This window comes from Schistocerca cancellata, chromosome 2, assembly GCF_023864275.1.
Source record: "Schistocerca cancellata isolate TAMUIC-IGC-003103 chromosome 2, iqSchCanc2.1, whole genome shotgun sequence".
In the NCBI taxonomy this organism is placed as follows: Eukaryota; Metazoa; Arthropoda; class Insecta; order Orthoptera; family Acrididae; genus Schistocerca; species Schistocerca cancellata.
In genome coordinates, this window is record NC_064627.1 from 812,575,005 (window position 1) to 812,594,248 (window position 19,244).

The 19,244-nt window shown below is 43.1% G+C and overlaps 1 protein-coding gene across 1 annotated transcript in view; it reads left to right on the top strand.

Moving 5' to 3' along the window:
* The window catches only part of LOC126162693 (uncharacterized), an 85,309-nt gene that overhangs the window by 50,056 nt on the left and 16,009 nt on the right, over positions 1–19,244 (top strand). Inside the window, exons 3-5 of the mRNA XM_049919347.1 lie at positions 17,092–17,228; positions 17,477–17,609; positions 17,786–17,823. Coding sequence (XP_049775304.1) covers positions 17,092–17,228; positions 17,477–17,609; positions 17,786–17,823 — 308 coding nt within the window. The remainder of the gene's footprint in view (positions 1–17,091; positions 17,229–17,476; positions 17,610–17,785; positions 17,824–19,244) is intronic.

Here is a 19,244-nt window from a genome sequence, read left to right on the forward strand (position 1 = left end):
TTCAGGCCCAAAAACTGCTTCGGGCCTCCCTCCTGTACACGTTCCCTGTCCGGGTGGAGGCCCACCGAACGTTGAATTCGTCTCGTGGTGTAGTCTATACTAGCTCCCTCGACGGATTGACTGACGAGAAGCTTCAATCTTTCCTCGCTGAGCAGGGCGTGACGGCTGTCCATCGGGTCATGAAAAAGGTCAACAACGACCTTGTACCGACCTGGACACTTTTCTTGACCTTCGATAGTGTTAAGCTGCCATCGCGCATCAAGGCGGGCTACGAGGTTATTTCTGTTCGCCCCTATGTCCCGACACCTACGCGCTGCTACCAGTGTCAGCGTTTCAATCACACTCGACAGTCTTGCTCCAATGCGGCTAAATGTGTCACTTGTGGCAGGGATGCCCATGAGGGTGACTGTCCACCTCCGTCTCCTCGTTGTATGAACTGTCAGGGTGACCATGCCGCATCCTCCCGCGACTGTCCTGTCTATAAGGAAGAACGTTGCATACAAGAAATTCGGGTCAAAGAGAAAGTGTCCACCTCGGCTGCTCGCAAGCTACTGGCTAGTAGGAAGCCCACCCTGCTCCCAGCGGGGAAATACAGTACTGTCCTCGCCTCTCCTCGGACTACCCGGGAGGTAGCAACCCAGACCTGCGATCTGACCTTCAGCACCACGGTCGTCCGTTCGGCCAGTGCTAAGATCGCGCGGTCGATGTCTCCTCTTCCTCCCATCACCCCACAGACACCAGCCCCTTCCTCAGCTTCTGCTAAGTCGACGACCCCGAAGTCAGATGCACGGGCCTTCAAGAAGGAACCATCCCGTGCAGACTTCCTCCGTCCCTCGACCTCCCAGCCTTCGACCGGTACTTCCACCAAGCGTCCTTCCAAAAAGGCGCATAGGAAGCACAGTTCTCCTTCTCCGCCACGGCGCATTTCTTCTCCTGCGCCACCTGGCGGTTGCCGCCCCAGGCCGTCATCCGTTTCGCCTGGCCGCACCGCTGGTAGCCGTACATCTGGCCGTTCACCGGCGGAGGAAGCTCCCCCTCCCGGCCATCCCCCCGAGATGGCCGATGACCCTATAGACCCCATGGACGATGACTGTCCGCCTACTGATAGCGGCGGCAGTGCTCGCTCGAAGCCAGGCCCTAAGCGGCCTTCGAGGTGACCCCTTCTCTCATCTTCCTTTTCTTACAATGGCACTTATTCACTGGAATATTCGCAGCATTCGCTCCAACCGAGAGGACTTGAAGTTGCTGCTCCGCTTGCATCGTCCGCTCATCGTAGCCCTCCAGGAAACGAAGCTACGCCCATGCGATCAAATTGCCTTGGCACACTACACCTCTGTGCGTTTTGACCTACCCCCTGTGGTAGGTATCCCAGCTCATGGAGGGGTTATGTTGCTGGTCCGGGATGATATTTACTACGATCCCATCACGTTGCACACCGGCCTGCAGGCAGTTGCCATCCGCATTACTCTCCCCACTTTTACGATTTTCCTTTTGTACTGTTTACACTCCATCGTCATCTGCCGTTACCAGGGCAGACATGATGCAACTTATTGCTCAGCTACCTGCACCATTTTTGTTAACTGGAGACTTCAATGCCCACCATCCCCTTTGGGGCTCTCCAGCATCCTGCCCGAGGGGCTCCTTGTTAGCAGACCTTTTCAACCAGCTCAATCTTGTCTGCCTCAATACTGGCGCCCCTACTTTTCTTTCGGACACATCTCACTCCTATTCCCATTTAGACCTCTCTATATGTAATCCCCAACTTGCACGCCGGTTTGAGTGGTATGCACTTGCTGATACATATTCGAGCGACCACTTCCCGTGTGTTATCCATCTCCTGCAGCATACTCCCTCTCCGTGCTCCTCTAGTTGGACCATCTCCAAGGCAGACTGGGGGCTCTTCTCTTCCAGGGCGACCTTTCAGGATCAAACCTTCACAAGCTGCGATCGTCAGGTCGCACACCTCACGGAAGTCATTCTCGCTGCTGCTGAATATTCCATCCCTCACCCTCCTTCTTCTCCACGTCGCGTACCGGTCCCCTGGTGGACCGCAGCATGTAGAGACGCTTTACGTGCTCGTCGACGTGCTTTACGCACCTTTAAACGCCACCCTACAGTGGCGAATTGTATTAATTATAAACGATTACGTGCTCAGTGTCGTCGTATTATTAAAGAAAGCAAGAAAGCCAGCTGGGCTGCTTTCACAAGCACCTTCAACAGTTTTACTCCTTCTTCTGTTGTCTGGGGTAGCCTGCGCCGGCTATCTGGCACTAAGGTCCACTCCCCAGTTTCTGGCTTGAAGGTCGCGAATGAAGTCCTTGTGGCCCCTGAGGCTGTCTCCAATGCCTTCGGCTGCTTTTTCGAAGAGGTTTCGAGCTCCGCTCATTACCACCCTGCCTTCCTCCCCCGCAAACAGGCAGAGGAGGCTAGGCCACCTGACTTCCGCTCCTCGAATTGTGAAAGTTATAATGCCCCATTCACCATGCGGGAACTCGAAACTGCACTTGGCCGATCACGGTCCTCCGCTCCAGGGCCTGATTCTATTCATATTCAGATGCTGCAGAACCTTTCTCCTGCGGGTAAAGGTTTTCTTCTTCGTACATACAATCGCCTCTGGATTGAGGGACATGTTCCCGCATGCTGGCGCGAGTCTATTGTGGTCCCGATTCCTAAGCCGGGGAAGGACAAGCACTTGCCTTCCAGTTATCGACCTATCTCGCTTACCAGCTGTGTCTGTAAAGTGATGGAGCGAATGGTTAACTCTCGATTGGTTTGGCTGCTAGAGTCTCGACGCCTACTTACCAATGTACAATGTGGATTTCGTAGGCGCGGCTCTGCTGTTGACCATCTGGTTACCTTGTCGACCTTCATTATGAATAACTTCTTGCGGAAGCGCCCGACCGCAGCTGTGTTCTTTGATTTGGAGAAGGCTTACGACACCTGTTGGAGGGCGGGCATTCTCCGCACCATGCATACATGGGGCCTTCGCGGTCGCCTCCCTCTTTTTATTCGTTCCTTTTTAATGGATCGACAGTTCAGGGTACGTGTGGGTTCTGTCCTGTCCGACACCTTTCGCCAGGAGAATGGGGTGCCACAGGGCTCAGTTTTGAGCGTCGCTCTCTTCGCCATCGCGATCAATCCAATAATGGATTGCCTCCCAGCTGATGTATCAGGCTCACTTTTTGTGGACGATTGTACCATCTATTGCAGCGCGCTGTGCACACGTGTCCTGGAGCGCTGTCTTCAGCATTCTCTTGACCGTCTTTACTCCTGGAGTGTCGCCAATGGCTTCCGTTTTTCTGCCGAGAAGACGGTCTGTATTAACTTCTGGCGCTACAAAGAGTTTCTCCCACCGTCCTTACGACTCGGTCCCGTTGCTCTCCCAATCGTGGAGACAACCAAATTTTTAGGCCTTACCTTTGACAGGAAACTTAGCTGGTCTCCACATGTGTCATATTTGGCCGCCCGTTGTACCCGTTCTTTAAATGTCCTCCGTGTTCTCAGTGGTATGTCGTGGGGAGCGGATCGAACCGTCCTACTTCGTCTATATCGGTCGATCGTCCGCTCCAAGCTGGATTATGGGAGCTTCGTATACTCCTCTGCACGGCCATCCATCTTACGCCGCCTCAACTCCATACAACATCGGGGTTTACGACTTGCGATCGGAGCATTTTATACCAGTCCCGTAGAGAGTCTTCATGCTGACGCTGGCGAATTGCCACTCACCTACCGGCGCGATATACTGCTTTGTCGGTATGCCTGTCGGCTACTGTCAATGCCCGACCATCCGTCTTATCGTTCCTTTTTTGACGACTCTCTCGACCGTCAATACGGGTTGTATGTCTCTGCCCTGCTACCCCCTGGAGTTCGCTTTCGTCGCCTCCTTCAACACCTTAATTTTTCACTCCCTGCAACCTTTAGAGTGGGCGAGAGCCACACGCGACCTTGGCTCCAGGCTCCGGTCCGCATTCACCTTGACCTCAGCTCGCTCCCAAAAGAGGTCACCCCCGGTTCGGTCTACCACTCCCGTTTTTTGGAACTTCGTTCGAAGTTCATCAACATGACTTTCATTTATACAGATGGCTCTAAGACCAATGACGGGGTCGGGTGTTCCTTTATTGTCGGGGCACAAAGTTTCAAATACCGGCTCCATGGCCATTGTTTGGTCTTCACGGCTGAGCTCTTTGCCCTCTACCAGGCTGTTCTTTACATCTGCCGCCACCGACATTCTGCTTATGTCATCTGCTCAGATTCCCTGAGCACCATCCAGAGCCTCAGTGATCCGTACCCGGTTCACCCTTTCGTACACCGGATCCAACGTTCTCTTCAGCAGCTGGTGGACGTCGGTTCTCCGGTTAGCTTTATGTGGGTTCCTGGCCATGTCGGTATCCCTGGGAACGAAGCTGCAGATGCCGCGGCCAAGGCTGCGGGCCTCCAGCCTCGGACAGCTTCTTGTTGTGTCCCTTCGTCCGATTTTAGCAGGGTCATTTGTCGGCACATTTTATCGCTGTGGCATGCCGATTGGGCTGCACTTACAGACAACAAACTTCGGGCCTTAAAACCTCTTCCCATGGCTTGGACGTCCTCCTCACGCCCTTCTCGGCGGGAGGAGGTAGTTTTGGCCCGGTTAAGAATTGGACACTGCCGGTTCAGCCATCTGCTGACGGCTGCGCCGGCGCCGTTCTGCCCATGTGGGCACTTGCTGACGGTTAGACACATTTGAATGTCCTGTCCAGATTTTAACACACTGCGTCTAGATCTTAACCTGCCTAATACTTTCGATGCCATTTTAGCGGATGACCCACGAGCAGCTGCTCGTGTTCTTTGTTTTATCAGTTTGACAAACCTCGCTCAGGACATTTGATGATGCTGTTTTTTAATCCTATGCCTGTCAGTCTGTGTTTTATTGTGTTTTCCCTTTTAGTTCTTGTTGTAAACTTGTGCCTCGCGGTGCATTCTTAGGGTAGTCAGGGCGCTAATGACCATTGAAGTTGTGCGCCCTAAAACCACAAAAAAAAAAAAAAAAAAAAACCACGCAACTGGCTGCGCATATGAACCATGGGGCTGCCAACAGTCTCGCCTCAACAGTTGTACAGAGAACATCTGCAGCAGGCACCTGGTTCATGCAACAGTGCTGACAGCTGTAAATCGACGACAAAGGCTGGAAGCACGCCGATATAGCAGGTGGACGTTTACTCAGTAACAACAGGTGGCCTTTCCAGCTGAATCACATTTTATGCTCTATCGGACAGATGACAGTTGGTATGTACAGCGTGACATGTTTGACACCAAACTTCCTGCAGCTATTGTCAGAAGGGTCCAGGCCGGAGGAGATAGTATAAGGATCTGGAGAATGTTTTCGTGGCATTCCCTGGGTGATGTCATCATTCGGAAGGCACAATGGATCAACACAATTTTGCATTTGTCCTTGGCGACCACATGCAGTAGTTTTTCCTTGGCATGATGGCGCAATGTCTCCCACAGTTTGCAGTGTATGTGCATGGTTCAAAGAGCATCAGTGCAAGGTTACCATACTCCCCTTCCACCAACCTCTGAAGTCCTGAGATTTAAAGCCAATTGACGATCTGTGGGCCCACCTCAATTGGACTTTTCATGCCCTGCATCTTCAGCTGAAAAACAGCTGGCCATGGCGCTGGAGTTCACATGGCTTCACATCCCCATCGGTACCTTCGTGAACCTCATTGACTCACTTCCCACACATGTTGCAACAATCTGCACAGCAAAATGTTGTTATTGAGGTTTTTGGCAGGTGGTCTCGTTAATGGGACTGAACAGTGTATATTAGTTCGATTTTAAATTTTGAGATATTACTTTGCATTTATCTTTGTTCTGCAGATAACTTCCAGCTAGACTGTGTGGCCACGAACATTTACTACATGGTCATGTACAGTGCTTTGTGTGTGGGGATATCATTAACACACTCTGCAGGTATTTTTACAGAAAACTTCATTAATTAATTGTTGACAAATGTCTTCATTAACGTCATCCATTCAAAGGCTAAATATTTGCACTATCACATATCATATGTTCAAAAATATGCACATGGACGTTATTTTAAAAATGTACCTTTTAACATAAAATTAGTAACAAGGTTATTTATAGACAATGAGGGTACAGAAAACTTCACACCTCAGAGTCTTAAAGGAAAATCCCAAATCCTGTGTGTGTGTGTGTGTGTGTGTGTGTGTGTGTGTGTGTGAGAGAGAGAGAGAGAGAGAGAGAGAGAGAGAGAGAGAGAGAGTGTTTGATTGATTTTTTAAAAAATGTAGATACTCCTTGATTAGGAGTAGACACTAAACTGTCATTCCCTATGTGCCTGACTGGAGAAGTCATTTCAAAGGTTGGAGAAAGACGAGGCATACCACCTCAAATAGTGCCAAACCCAGTAAAGCAATTTAGTGTGCAAATCAACCCCCAGGTTGACATCTGGAGTGATAGCTGCTCAGCTGCTGTTGAAAATATTTTATTTAGCAATCTAGGAAATGGTCAGTATCTTTGATATAAGAGGGAGGTCTTTGTACTATAGGTTGCAGGTTTTGATGAAATGAGGCAGATCCACATTTTGTGAATGCTTGGAAGCCAGCAACTGTGAGACGTCCAGGATGATTGGGTTTGGGGATATTGGGAGGAAGGTAAAATGCGGGGTGCATGGTTTGAGTTGGGTAAGAATTTGTATGGGTTGAGATGTTAGTCCTTGTGAGAGGCCTGAGGTTTTGAGGAGCAACTACAGGCGAATTTGAATCACAAGGCTGAGATCTTGATAGCAGATGCTGTACGTAGAGGTGTCATATAATTGGCATAGAGCTTCATTCCATAGGTCAGGTACTGCAGTGGTAGATATCTTGTCTGCTGGGTGAATGACAGTCATCAGCTTTTAGGGAACAAAGAGCCTGTAGTTCTGCAGAGGACTGGGTAGGACCATGTTCCAGTGACCTGAGGAAGGGTTGAAGGGTTGTTAAGCAACACTGGATATGAGAGATTCTTGGAAGGCTTGTGAAGGATGATTTTGAGGTGGTAGTGGTGAAACTGTTAAAGGCAGGGCTGGATGTTAGGTTTGCTGTTGGAGTGGTTTTGAAATTGGTGTGCAAGGTGATATTTTCAGATGACATTGTGAGTGAAGGAAAGTAGGTCCTTTACCAAAGCAGCATGATTAAATGTGGGTCTAGGGCTGCAAGTTAGACCCTTCGGTAATACGGATAATTCAGGAGGGGGTCGTGCCGTAGAGCTGCAGAGGTTGAGAACACTGTACTGTTGTGACATGTTCTTATGATGATTTATCATTTGTCTGGGAGGCAGTGGTGAAGGTTGGAGGATATTACGGGAATTGGCCAAGCTCAGTTTGTGGGAGGGAAGTGGTGGACGATGGTGTGACTGTTCAGGCAGCTGCAGAGGGAGAGAATGGGAAGCACCACTGTTGAGGTAGTTTAGGAGATGGGATAGCATTTTAAGGTGAACTCTGGTATGTTGTTGCAGTTTGATGTTGGCTTGGTGAATGATATCAGAGGAAACACGAGTGGATATAACTGAAGGGTTTCGTAGGAGGAGAAGTGTGGAAATTGGCAGGTAAGGCATATAGGTCACAGGTTAGATTGATAAATGCAAGAATTTGCTGTAAAAGAGTATGGTGTATAGTAAGATAACATACACAGACAGATTTGTTAGGTCTTTAGAGTAACTCCCAGGAACAAGCAACATTCAAGGAACAGAATGTGGGACCATAGTTTGGATAGTGCAAAACCATGTTTTCGGAAGGAAACATGGGCTTCAGCAATGCAAGAAAGGAGGGTTTAGATTGTTGGGTATGGTGGATGTCTCAAAAGAGAGAAGCAGAGTGTTGAAAAGATAGAAAAATTGAAGAAAAGCAAGGAAAAAGATCAGAAAAATTGGAATAGTTTCTACAAAAAGTGTAAGAACAGAAAAGTGTTAGCAAGAGGTGACGAGTGGGTTATATGATAAAAAAAAAAAAAAAATTGGAAAAGGAAAAAAATCTATTGGGATAGTTGTGAAAGGAGACAAAAATTTAAAAAAAAAAAAACAGAGCAAACAGAAAGAGGGCATCATTGGAGGAAATTTAATCTGCTGTGTTTGGCAAATAGTGATGCAGGAGATGGTGGTAAAAGTAGATTAGAGCAGTTTGGGTGAAAAGACACACAAATGTGAAAGAATTATGTTTAAGAAAGGTAAGTGGATGGTGGGAAAGAAAATAGTTGTCAGATTTGCAAATAAATCAACGAAAGATGACCAGGAGAAGGCCTTGCAATGTAGTGAACTGTAAACAAATTGTAATATGCATATTCATATATAACAATGTATCCGTCTACATGCACAGAAATTGGTACTAGAAGAGATATAAGGAAAAGATTTTGGTTAATATAGATGATACAGGTAAATTAACAAGCTGACTAGCTCATCAGTTACAAAACAGCGAACGTTTGAACAAGATAGAGTACAACAAAGACTTACTAGAGGATTACGTTAGAAGGAATGATGGCCATACAGGCTAATATATCAAAGAAAATAATCAGTTTTTGAAAATGTAATTGGATAGATAAAAAATGTGCTCACCAAGCGGCGGCAAGAGAAAACTCATATAAAAGATATTAAAATTTACAGGATTTTGGAGCTAGTGGCCCCTTCTGGCAGAAGGTTAAAGGTGTAAGAAGGGAGAGTGAAGGAAAAGGACTGGTGGGTTTTAGGAAAAGATGCAGAGTTCAGAAAAGTTATCCAGAACACCGCATCAGGGGGGACTCACTGGACAGGATGGAAAGGAAAGACTGGTTGTTGAGGACTGTACCAGATGAGTTGTGAAAACTGTAGAACTTAAATGTGAAAGACAGGGTTAAGAAAAGTATAAATGCATTTAACGTGACAGAGGTGGGAGGTGGGTGGCATAAAATAGATGGGTCAGAAAATTAAAGATGTAGAAAACTAAAACAGGAGTAAAGAAAGGAATAGATACTGTGAAGAAGTGCTCAGAACGAAGAAATTAATGTAAATTAAGGCCATGTGATTGGCAGAGCATATTCTGCAAAAGGATATTGTTTGTTTGCCATTATACACCCTCTGCCTATGCCCATTCATCCTAACTGATAGCTTGATTGTAGTCATGCCAATGTAAAAGACCTAACAGTGTTTACATAATGCCTGGTATATTTGCATGCTATAGGGCTGGTATATGCGTTTATAGGGGGCTGCATAGGGCAAGTCTTACAGAGGGGATGGTCACAGCGATGGGAGTCATAGGGTAGGGCAATGGGTGCAGAACGTGTTGTATACCAACTTTGAAGTAAACACTATTCAGCCTTTTACATCAACAAGACTACAACGAAGTTATCAGTTGGGATGAAAGGGCATAGGCAGAGGGTGTAATGTACACTGGCAACACACAGTCATCTAGCAGAGCATGGGAACTGGTGCTACAACATGTCCTTGGCACATCAGAGTTCTGGTGTATGTACCTCCTCCGCTGTGTGATGTAGCAGAGCTCCGGGAGAGAGTACGGGAATTGACTCCCACAGTCGACGATGCCATGCTGGGACAGGTATGGTAAGAATTAGATTACCATATTGACATCTGCCAGGTCACTCATTTCATATCGAATGTTTGTTAAAAAAAAAACTCTTTCAGAGGTTCTCTTCAAAATGCAATATGTATGTCATCTGTACAATGTTTAGTTCTTGTGCAATAAATGAGTGTTCCCATACTTGTATGTATGTAAATTTCTTCTGTTGTGGAAACACCTACATGAGATAACCAAATTGAATCTCCATACTCATTGCATAAATATACATTACTTTCATCCAAGACATTACACTGTTTTACATCTCCATTTATACTCCGCAAGCCACCCAATGGTGTGTAGCGGAGTACACTTTACGTGCCACTGTCATTACCTCCCTTTTATGTTCCAGTCACGTATGGTTCGCGGGAAGAACGACTGCCGGAAAGCCTCCTTGCGTGCTCGACTCTCTCTAATTTTACATTCATGATCTCCTTGGCAGGTATAAGTAGGGGGAAGCAATATATTCGATACCTCATCCAGAAACGCACCCTCTCAAAACCTGGACAGCAAGCTACACCGCGATGCAGAGCGCCTCTCTTGCAGAGTCTGCCACTTGAGTTTGCTAAACATCTCTGTAACGCTATCACACTTATCAAATAACCCTGTGACGAAACGCGCCGATCTTCTTTGGATCTTCTCTATCTCTTCTGTCAACCTGACCTGGTACGGATCCTACACTGATGAGCAGTACTCAAGTATAGGTCAAATGAGTGTTTTGTAAGCCACCTCCTTTGTTGATGGACTACATTTTCTAAGGACTCTCCCAGTGAATCTCAACCTGTGACCTGCCTTACCAACAATTAATTTTATATGATCATTCCACTGCAAATCGTTCCATACTCATACTCCCAGATATTTTACAGAAGTAACTGCTACCAGTGTTTGTTCCACTATCATATAATCATACAATAAAGGATCCTTCTTTCTATGTATTTGCAGTACATTGCATTTGTCTATGTTAAGGGTCAGTTGCCACCCCCTGCACCAAGTGCCTATCTGCTGCAGATCTTCCTGCATTTCGCTGCAATTTTCTAATGCTGCAACTTCTCTGTATACTACAGCATCCTCCGCGAAGAGCCGCATGGAACTTCAGACACTATCTACTAGGCCATTTGTATATATTGTGAAAAGCAATGGTCCCATAACACTCCCCCGTGGCACACCAGAGGTTACTTTGTCTATAGACGTCTCTCCATTGAGAACAACATGCTGTGTTCTGTTTGCTGTTTGCTGTTTGCTCTTCAGTCCAGCCACACAGCTGGTCTGATATTCCGTAGGCTCTTACTTTACCAGGCGACACGAATGCCTACCGGAAGTCAAGGAAAATGGCACCTACCTGGGAGCCTGTATCTAATATTTTCTGGATCTCATGAACAAAGAAAGCAAGTTGGGCTCTCATGATCGCTGTTTCCGGAATCCATGTTGATTCCTACAGAGTAGATTCTAGGTTTCCAAAAATGACATGATACACGGGCAAAAAACATGTTCTAAAATTCTTCAACAGATCGATGTCAGAGATATAGGCCTATAGTTTTGCGCATCTGCTCGACAACCCTTCTTGAGAACTGGGACTACCTGTGCCCTTTTCCAATCATTTGGAACCTTCCGTTCCTCTAGAGACTTGCGGTACATGGTTGCTAGAAGGGGGGGCAAGTTCTTTCGCGTACTCTGTGTAGAATCGAATTGATATCTCGTCAGGTCCAGTTGACTTTCCTCTGAGTGATTTCAGTTGCTTTTCTATTCCTTGGACACTTATTTCGATGTCATCCATTTTTTCGTTCGTGCAAGGATTTAGAGAAGGAACTGCAGTGCAGTCTTCCTCTGTGAAACAGCTTTGAAAAAAGGTGTTCAGTATTTCAGCTTTACACGTGTCATCCTCTGTTTCAATGCCATCATCATCCCGGAGTGTCTGGATATGCTGTTTCGATCCACTTACTGATTTAACGTAAGACCAAAACTTTCTAGGATTTTCTGTCAATTCAGTACATAGAATTTTACTTTCGAATTCACTGAACACTTGATGCATAGCCCTTCTTACGCTAACTTTGATATCATATAGCTTCCGTTTGTCTGAGAGGTTTAGGCTGCGTTTAAACTTGCATTGAAGCTCTCTTTGCTTTCTCAGTAGTTTCCTAACTTTGTTGTTGAACCACGGTGGGTTTTTCCCGTCCCTCACAGTTTTACTTGGCATGTACCTGTCTAAAACGCATTTTACAATTGCCTTGAACTTTTCCATAAACACTCAACATTGTCAGCGCCGGAACAGAAATTTTCGTTTTGATCTGTTAGGTAGTCTGAAATCTGCCTCCTATTACTCTTGCTAAAAAGATAAACCTTCCTCCCTTTTTTGTATTCCTGTTTCTTTCCATATTCAGGGATGCTGCAACGGCCTTATGATCACTGATTCCCTGTTCTGCGCTTAGAGTCGAAAAGTTCGGGTCTGTTTGTTATCAGTGGGTCCAAGATGTTATCTCCACGAGTCAGTTCTCTGTTTAATTGCTTGAGGTAATTTTCGGATAGTGCGCTCAGTATAATGTCACTCGATGCTCTGTCCCTACCACCCGTCCTAAACATCTGAGTGTCCCAGTCTATCTGGTAAATTGAAATCAGCACCTAAGATTATAACATGCTGAGGAAATTTATGTGAAATGTATTCCAGATTTTCTCTCAGTTGCTCTGCCACTAATGCTGCTGGGTCGGGGGGGGGTCAGTAAAAGGAGCCAATTATTAACCTAGCTCAGTTGTTGAGTATAACCTCCACCCATAATAATTCACAGAAACTATCCACTTCTATTTCACTACAGGATAAACTACAACTAACAGCGACAAACATGCCACCACCGGTTGCATGCAATCTATCCTTTCTAAACACCGTCTGTGCCTTTGTAAAAATTTCGGCAGTATTTATCTCTGGCTTCAGCCAGCTTTCCGTACCTATAATGATTTCCGGCTTCGATGCTTTCTATCACTGCTTGAAGTTTCGGTACTTCACCAACGCAGCTTCGACAGTTTACAATTAAAATACCGATTGCTGCTTGGTCCCCGCATGTCCTGACTTTGCCCCCACACCCTATGAGGCTGTTGCCCTTTCTGTACTTCCCGAGGCCATCTAACCTAAAAAAAAAAAAAAAAAAAAAGGCGCAAGTCGAGGAATCTGCAGCCCACATGGTCGCAGAACGGTCTTAGCCTCTGATATTATTTGTTCAGTTAAATAGACACATTAAACCCTCTAATTTAATAAAACCGTATTATCATCATTGTATTAACACTTACTGTGTGCAATGACCTGCAACTCGAGTTTTGGAAAATTCTTTGCAATGTGAGATGCACCCTTAAACTGTAACACTCACTCTGATAGCTTGGTGGCTGTATGGTGTTAAAGGATGCATGGGGAAAGGGGAGGAGAGAGGTGGGGGCAGAGAAACACACACAGAATAATGAAATTCATAACCTTCACTCTTGTCTGCCAACTTGGAGACATGCAAGAATTGTATGTACCATGACATTTCCTCGTTAGACTTGACCTCCAGCAAGAGTAATAATATGCAATAGGTATTCGTTACTCTTGTGTTGCTACCAGCTTGGCCCAAGATGGGCACAAGCAGCTTCGCCATGTTGTACTCGTTAGATTTGGCCCACTGAAATGAAGTGGTAGAGTAAGAAAAATGACGTGACTGAAGTTGAGCATAATTTGATTCAATACTGAGTTGGTACTTCCAGGCTCGTGAAACATTTTGTGCTTTGTAACGAATGCTTGTAATATGCAACAGGCTTATTTTCGAATCATTATCCAGAAAAAATACAGTCAGGTAGAATCAAACTCATTAGGCTGGTAGTACACGATAAAGTTTTCTTTGACAAAGTTTCTTTCTGAGATAAAATTTGATAGTGTAATAAATAATTTTGTCGCAGTTAGGCCTTGTTATATTTTCTTTGATCACACCTAGCACCTTTGATTTGATCAAAGAAAATGTTTTTCTGTCTACTACATTAAAAAATGCAACCACTTGGTGCAGTAGCAACGCTGCAACTGTCTAATCTAATATTTATCAACATGACATCAGAATTTAAATGGTGTGTCGCATCTATAACGAAATTTATGGAAATGTACAAGGCAGATAAAGCACTGTATAACTTGCAGCATCCCGAATACAAAAATAGAACAAGAAGTGAGAACTATAAGGAAATTACTGAGGCCATTAGTTGTGAAGTATGACTAAGATGTACCCCCTAAGGATATAAAAGAAAAAATTTACAACTTTTGTAGATGTAAAAATATTTTGCAATGGCTATAACTGTACTAAATAGTTATGTCTTCAGATATTCCTCCTTCAGTGCTTTATAAATAGCTTCACTTTCATCAATCTGCACTGTGGTATTAGTACTGTAGTTTAAACTAGATAGCTTTCTCCTGTTGCAAGGCATTGCAGAGTTAAAGGAAAGTCTGTCTTTCGCAGATATAGCGTTTCTGATGTGACTATTGTGTTCGATATTATGTGGAGCTACTTTCTTTAGCATATATTGAAAGTATTCTCGTCTATTTGCAAGTAATTTTCATATGATTTTACACCCTCGACTTGCAGTTCCCCTAACAGATTTTGTTGGATGTTTTTAGCGTCTCGCTGTAAAATCCATGGCATCATCCAAGTACATTTCCTTTTTCTTTCGTTCTGCTCCTCTACCTAGTGTAAATTTAATGCAGTTGCGGAACATGCAGCTGCAGGGCACAGTAGTAAGTATTCTTTGGCTTTTCTGATGGAACTATGAAATCACTAAATCGCTCAATTACATAGTTTGCACTTCAGTCACCTGCACATCAAAACAACTTTTGCAAGTTGCATGAAGCCAGACAAAATTATGACCCTTTGTGAACATTACATCTACATCCACATACTGCAAGCCACCGTAGAGGGAAATATGACAGTCTGTATGCCTCCGTAGAAGCCCTAATTTCTCTTATCTTTGTGATCCTTATGCAAAATGTACATCGGCAGCAGAAGAATTGTTCTGCAGTCTGCTTAAAATGCGGCAAGAACAAGTCTTCCTTGGAGGGATTCCCATTTGAGAGTGTTAAGTGTTGTCACAATACTTTTATGGTGATCCAACCTACTGGTAAAAAATCTAGTGGCTTGCCACCTAATTGTTTTGATGTCTTCCTTTAATCCCAACATTTGAGCAGTACTCAAGAATGTATCACACAAGTGTTCTATATGCAGTCTCCTTAAAAGATGGACCACATTATCTAAAAGACTCACAAAGAGGTGTCTTCCCTACTACCACTCTTACTTGCTCATTCCATTTTAAATCATTTTACTTTACACCTAGACACACGACTGTGCCAAGCATCACATTACTAATGCTGTATTCGAATATTACAGGATTGTTTTTCCTACTCACCTGCATTCACTTACATTTTTCTACATTTGGAGTACCCTACCATTTGCCACACTGGAAATTCTGTACAAGTCAGCTTTTATCCTCCTACAGTTTGCTAATGATGAAACCTTCCTGTACACCACTCAATCATTTGTATGTATAGAAAACAGCAATCCTACCACACTTCGCCTTGGCACTCCTTGTCTCTGATGAACACTTGCTGTCAAGGGGAACGTACTAGCCTCTGCTAATATCTCTTCAAGCTAATCACACCTGGGAAGCTATCCCACAGGCTCTTAATTTTTTTAACAGCCTGCAGCAGGACACCATATCGAAGGCTTTTGAGAGGTCTATGAATATGGAACGTGTCTGTTGCCCTTTATCCATAATGAGCTGGATATAATGTGGGAAAAGGCAAGCTGAGTTTCGCATGAGCTGATATGTGGACAGAAGCTTTTTTGTCTCAAGGAACTTTATCTGAACTTTTATGCTCAAGAATTCTGCAGTATATTAGTCTGTAACTGTGTGGATTTCTTCTTTTACTCTTCTTACATATAAGGGCCATCTGCATTTTTTTGCAGTTGCTTAGGGCTTTGCTGGGCGAGTAATTCACTAGAAATGCAAGCTAAGTAAGGGGCTAATGCACCAAATAGATTCCATTCAGAACTGGTGACTTACTTGTTTTCAACTCTTTTCAGTTGCTTCTCTACGCCAGGGATGCTTATTACTATGTCCTCCATATGGGAGTCTGCACAATGGTCAAACATGGTATGTTTGTATGATCTTCCTCTATGAATGATTTCTTAAATGCAAAATTCAAAACTTCAGCTCTCCATTTCCTGTCTTCTATTGCCACACCAGGTTGGTCAATTGGTGCCTGGAAAGAAGCCTCTGACCCACTTTGTGACTTTTCATAGGGCTAGACTTCTCTTGAGTTCTTGGCAACATCTTTTGCTAAGGTGGACGTTACATGCTTCATACATAAATCTTTTTACTGGTGCACAAACTTCTATCAACTATTGCCTGTCATTGCCAGGTTGTTTTCTGATCCAAAAGTGCAACAATCTTCACTTCCGCAGCACTTTCAGAATTTTGCTATTAAACTACAGGTTGTTTCCATCCTTAACCTACATTCTTGACATGCGCTTCTCCAGAGTGTGGTTTACAGCCACTTTAAACTTTGCTCATAATTCCTCTATATCCTTCATATTGGAACAAAATGATGTTCATTCATTCTCTAAGTGTGAGGCTAACAACTGCTCACCTGCTCTTTGTAGCAAAAATTCTCTCCCACTCTTCCCAATTAAAGAACACATTTCTGATTCAACTCTTAAGTACACAGTACTTAAACCTTTGACTGCTTGTACAATTTCCTGTCTTCCAATACTTAAACTTCTTATTGTATCTTTACATCCCCACAAAGACATGTATAGTTTTGTTTAATACAGCAGATTCTACCGTGTCCTCTTGTTACATTTGAGACTGTCTTTTAGTTTCTCCGCAGCTTTGTTAAATAACAACGCTTTCTGTCTGTAACACTCATTTACTAACGTGATAAATCTTTTGCTTAATTTAGATTGGTGCAAATCCCCATTCTCAGACAAACTGCCATAACCTTTATGATTTTCCTGCCGGTACTGCACTATCAAATTTTCTTTGATATACACTTTAATTAAATCAGAAAGTAGTTAAAATCTTCATATTTGTAAGTAGTAGTTGTCAGCATAAATCCCTAGGCTTTTTTGTTACACATTTCTAGTAGTGTGCATGTGTGTTTTAAAATTAAGTTTAAATTACTTGCCTTCCCCCAGGAGATATTTTCGTACTTCACAGCAGACTCAGAATAGCTGTGATTTATCCATGTCAGTTACACTAGAGAATACTTGTCAACCCAAGTAAAAGATTACTTTTTATTCCTCGCATTGTGTAAGTGAAGATTTCCTCCTCATCCTCATCCTCATCCTCATCATCATCATCACCACCCATCATCATCATCTTCCTCCACATGTACCCCAAGGAATTGGACAATTTGCCATCTTAATACCCTGGTCTTTCTGTGTAAACTGTAAGTTACAAGTTACACAATTTTGATGATTTTGTTTTAAACTGTCAAGCTCCTTGTTTCCTTTCAGGTGAAGACATGCTCAATAAGCAAAGGAAGTTTTTTGACCAAAAACGGCAAAAAGCCATTAGTGTGATAGATGTAATTAAGATGAAGATTCCACTGGAGATCAGAAATGTTCCTGTTGGTGAGGTTTTCAGGAAACAGGTATATATATATTATTTACGTTGAAATAGCATTTTCAGGGGGCCAAGGGGAAATGTTAACAGAGAATGTATTTTGGAAATTCAAATGAGTGTTCCTTAAACTGCAGGTATCCATCTTAAGTAATAACACAATTTGAATAAAACAACTAACGTGAAGAATTGTGACAATCATGAATATGTTGTCCTACTTGATCATTTCTTGCAAAAACTTTTTGTTTTCATATGATCAATCTTTTAATTCTTTTCTAGGGGCTAAAACCAAGTTGTTCTAATGACTTACTGTCGGTGTCTCAGCAAGTTGGGAATAATGATTCCACTGTACTTAGTGTTGAACAAACGAATAAAACGGTCATCAGTGATGTACAAAAAGAGTGTACAGCTGGTATGCAGGAAGTTATGTTTATTGTAAATATATGCTTCTATTCCATGATCTATTTCACTCATGTTGTGTAATAAATCTTTTATGCCATATAACAGAATGTTCAAATAAGTATCTCTCTAAATATTTATTATTGATTTCATTGCATGTTTAATTTTTTAAAATATCATATGTTTCAGATACTGAAAATGCGTTTCCATCTACAAGTAAATTTAAGGTAAGCCACTTTAACGTTCTCAGTTTTTTTTAAATCACCACATATACAATAGGAAAAATACAGGATTTAATCGGTGGAATGCACAAAAGTCCAGGAGATGCAACTACTGATCATCATTAACTAAAAATTTAGATATAAATGTGAATTATTTACAGTTTATTAATACAGCTGTAGTTATAGAAACAATGGTCAGACACACCTGTAGGTGGTGGTCGTGTATGCATGAGTTGTGATTGGTTGTGTGTGTGTGGATGACGTGTGTTTATCTTTTGCTGATAAAGGCTGTGGCTGAATTTTAATTGTGCCTGCCTGCAGCTTAACATGTCTTCTTTATGGTAAGTAGCAATCTATCTCTTCCTACATTGTCAATATTCCTACCTTGAGTTTCCATTGTTTGATATGTATTTTTAGCATTTTTAAAAACAGAAATTACCTTGGTTGTGCGGAAGTTCATTCTGTTGGCAAAAGCATCCATCAAGCAACAAATTGTAATTTATAGTCAGTTTCTCTTCTTAGACCTCAATCTTAATTATCCTGTGGACAGTAGCCATTGAGGTTGACATTTGGCTGTTTCCTCTTTTGAGGAAATATGTTCACAATAAGATACCTACTGATAAGTAAATATTACTCAATAAAGAAGTTTTCCACGTGGGCACAATAACGAACAGCGGCTCAATTTTGCGAGGACATAACCAGCTTCATAGCCAATGAAAACTCCTGTAGATTTCAGTTGGAGTTGTTCATCCTCAAGATTTTCCTGAGTAATTGAGACTAACTAGATTCACTATTTGCTCAGACCACACCTCATGTTGTGTGACAATAATAATGTTGATTAATGCTATTGTGTGGGTTTGACATTTATTGGCAAATTGTTTTTATGTATGTTACTCCCCAAGGAAGGAACTAATAATTCCGAAGCTAGGATTTCATCAACACTTTCATATAAATATGTCTGCTGGCAGTACTAAACATTTTGCCTCATGAAGGCAATTACTGGTTAGTAATACTATCTCGTAATTTGTTTCCTTGATTGAGTTTTCCTGTGATAAAATTGTATTTATGGATAAACACAGCTGTATCAATTGGAAGTGCACCTGAACTGTCCCTTAATGGAATGTCATATTAGATGAACTCATATAAATGACACAGAAATTGTGGTCTTTAACCGCCATCTTATTATAGATTACATAACTCATAAAATAATAATTATTATTATTCTTCCTTTCTTTCTTTTCTCAGACGTTATGTCTGGTCACAAATGGAAAGTGACGCGGACCTTGATCAAGCGTGACTTCCTTTTAACTGTACGGTATATGTTATATTGCATTTAGGAACTTTCGGGTGATTGAACATGTATCATAATTACGGATTTCTGTAGTTGTATATATAAGTAGCTGTATTGCATTGATGTACTGGTGGAT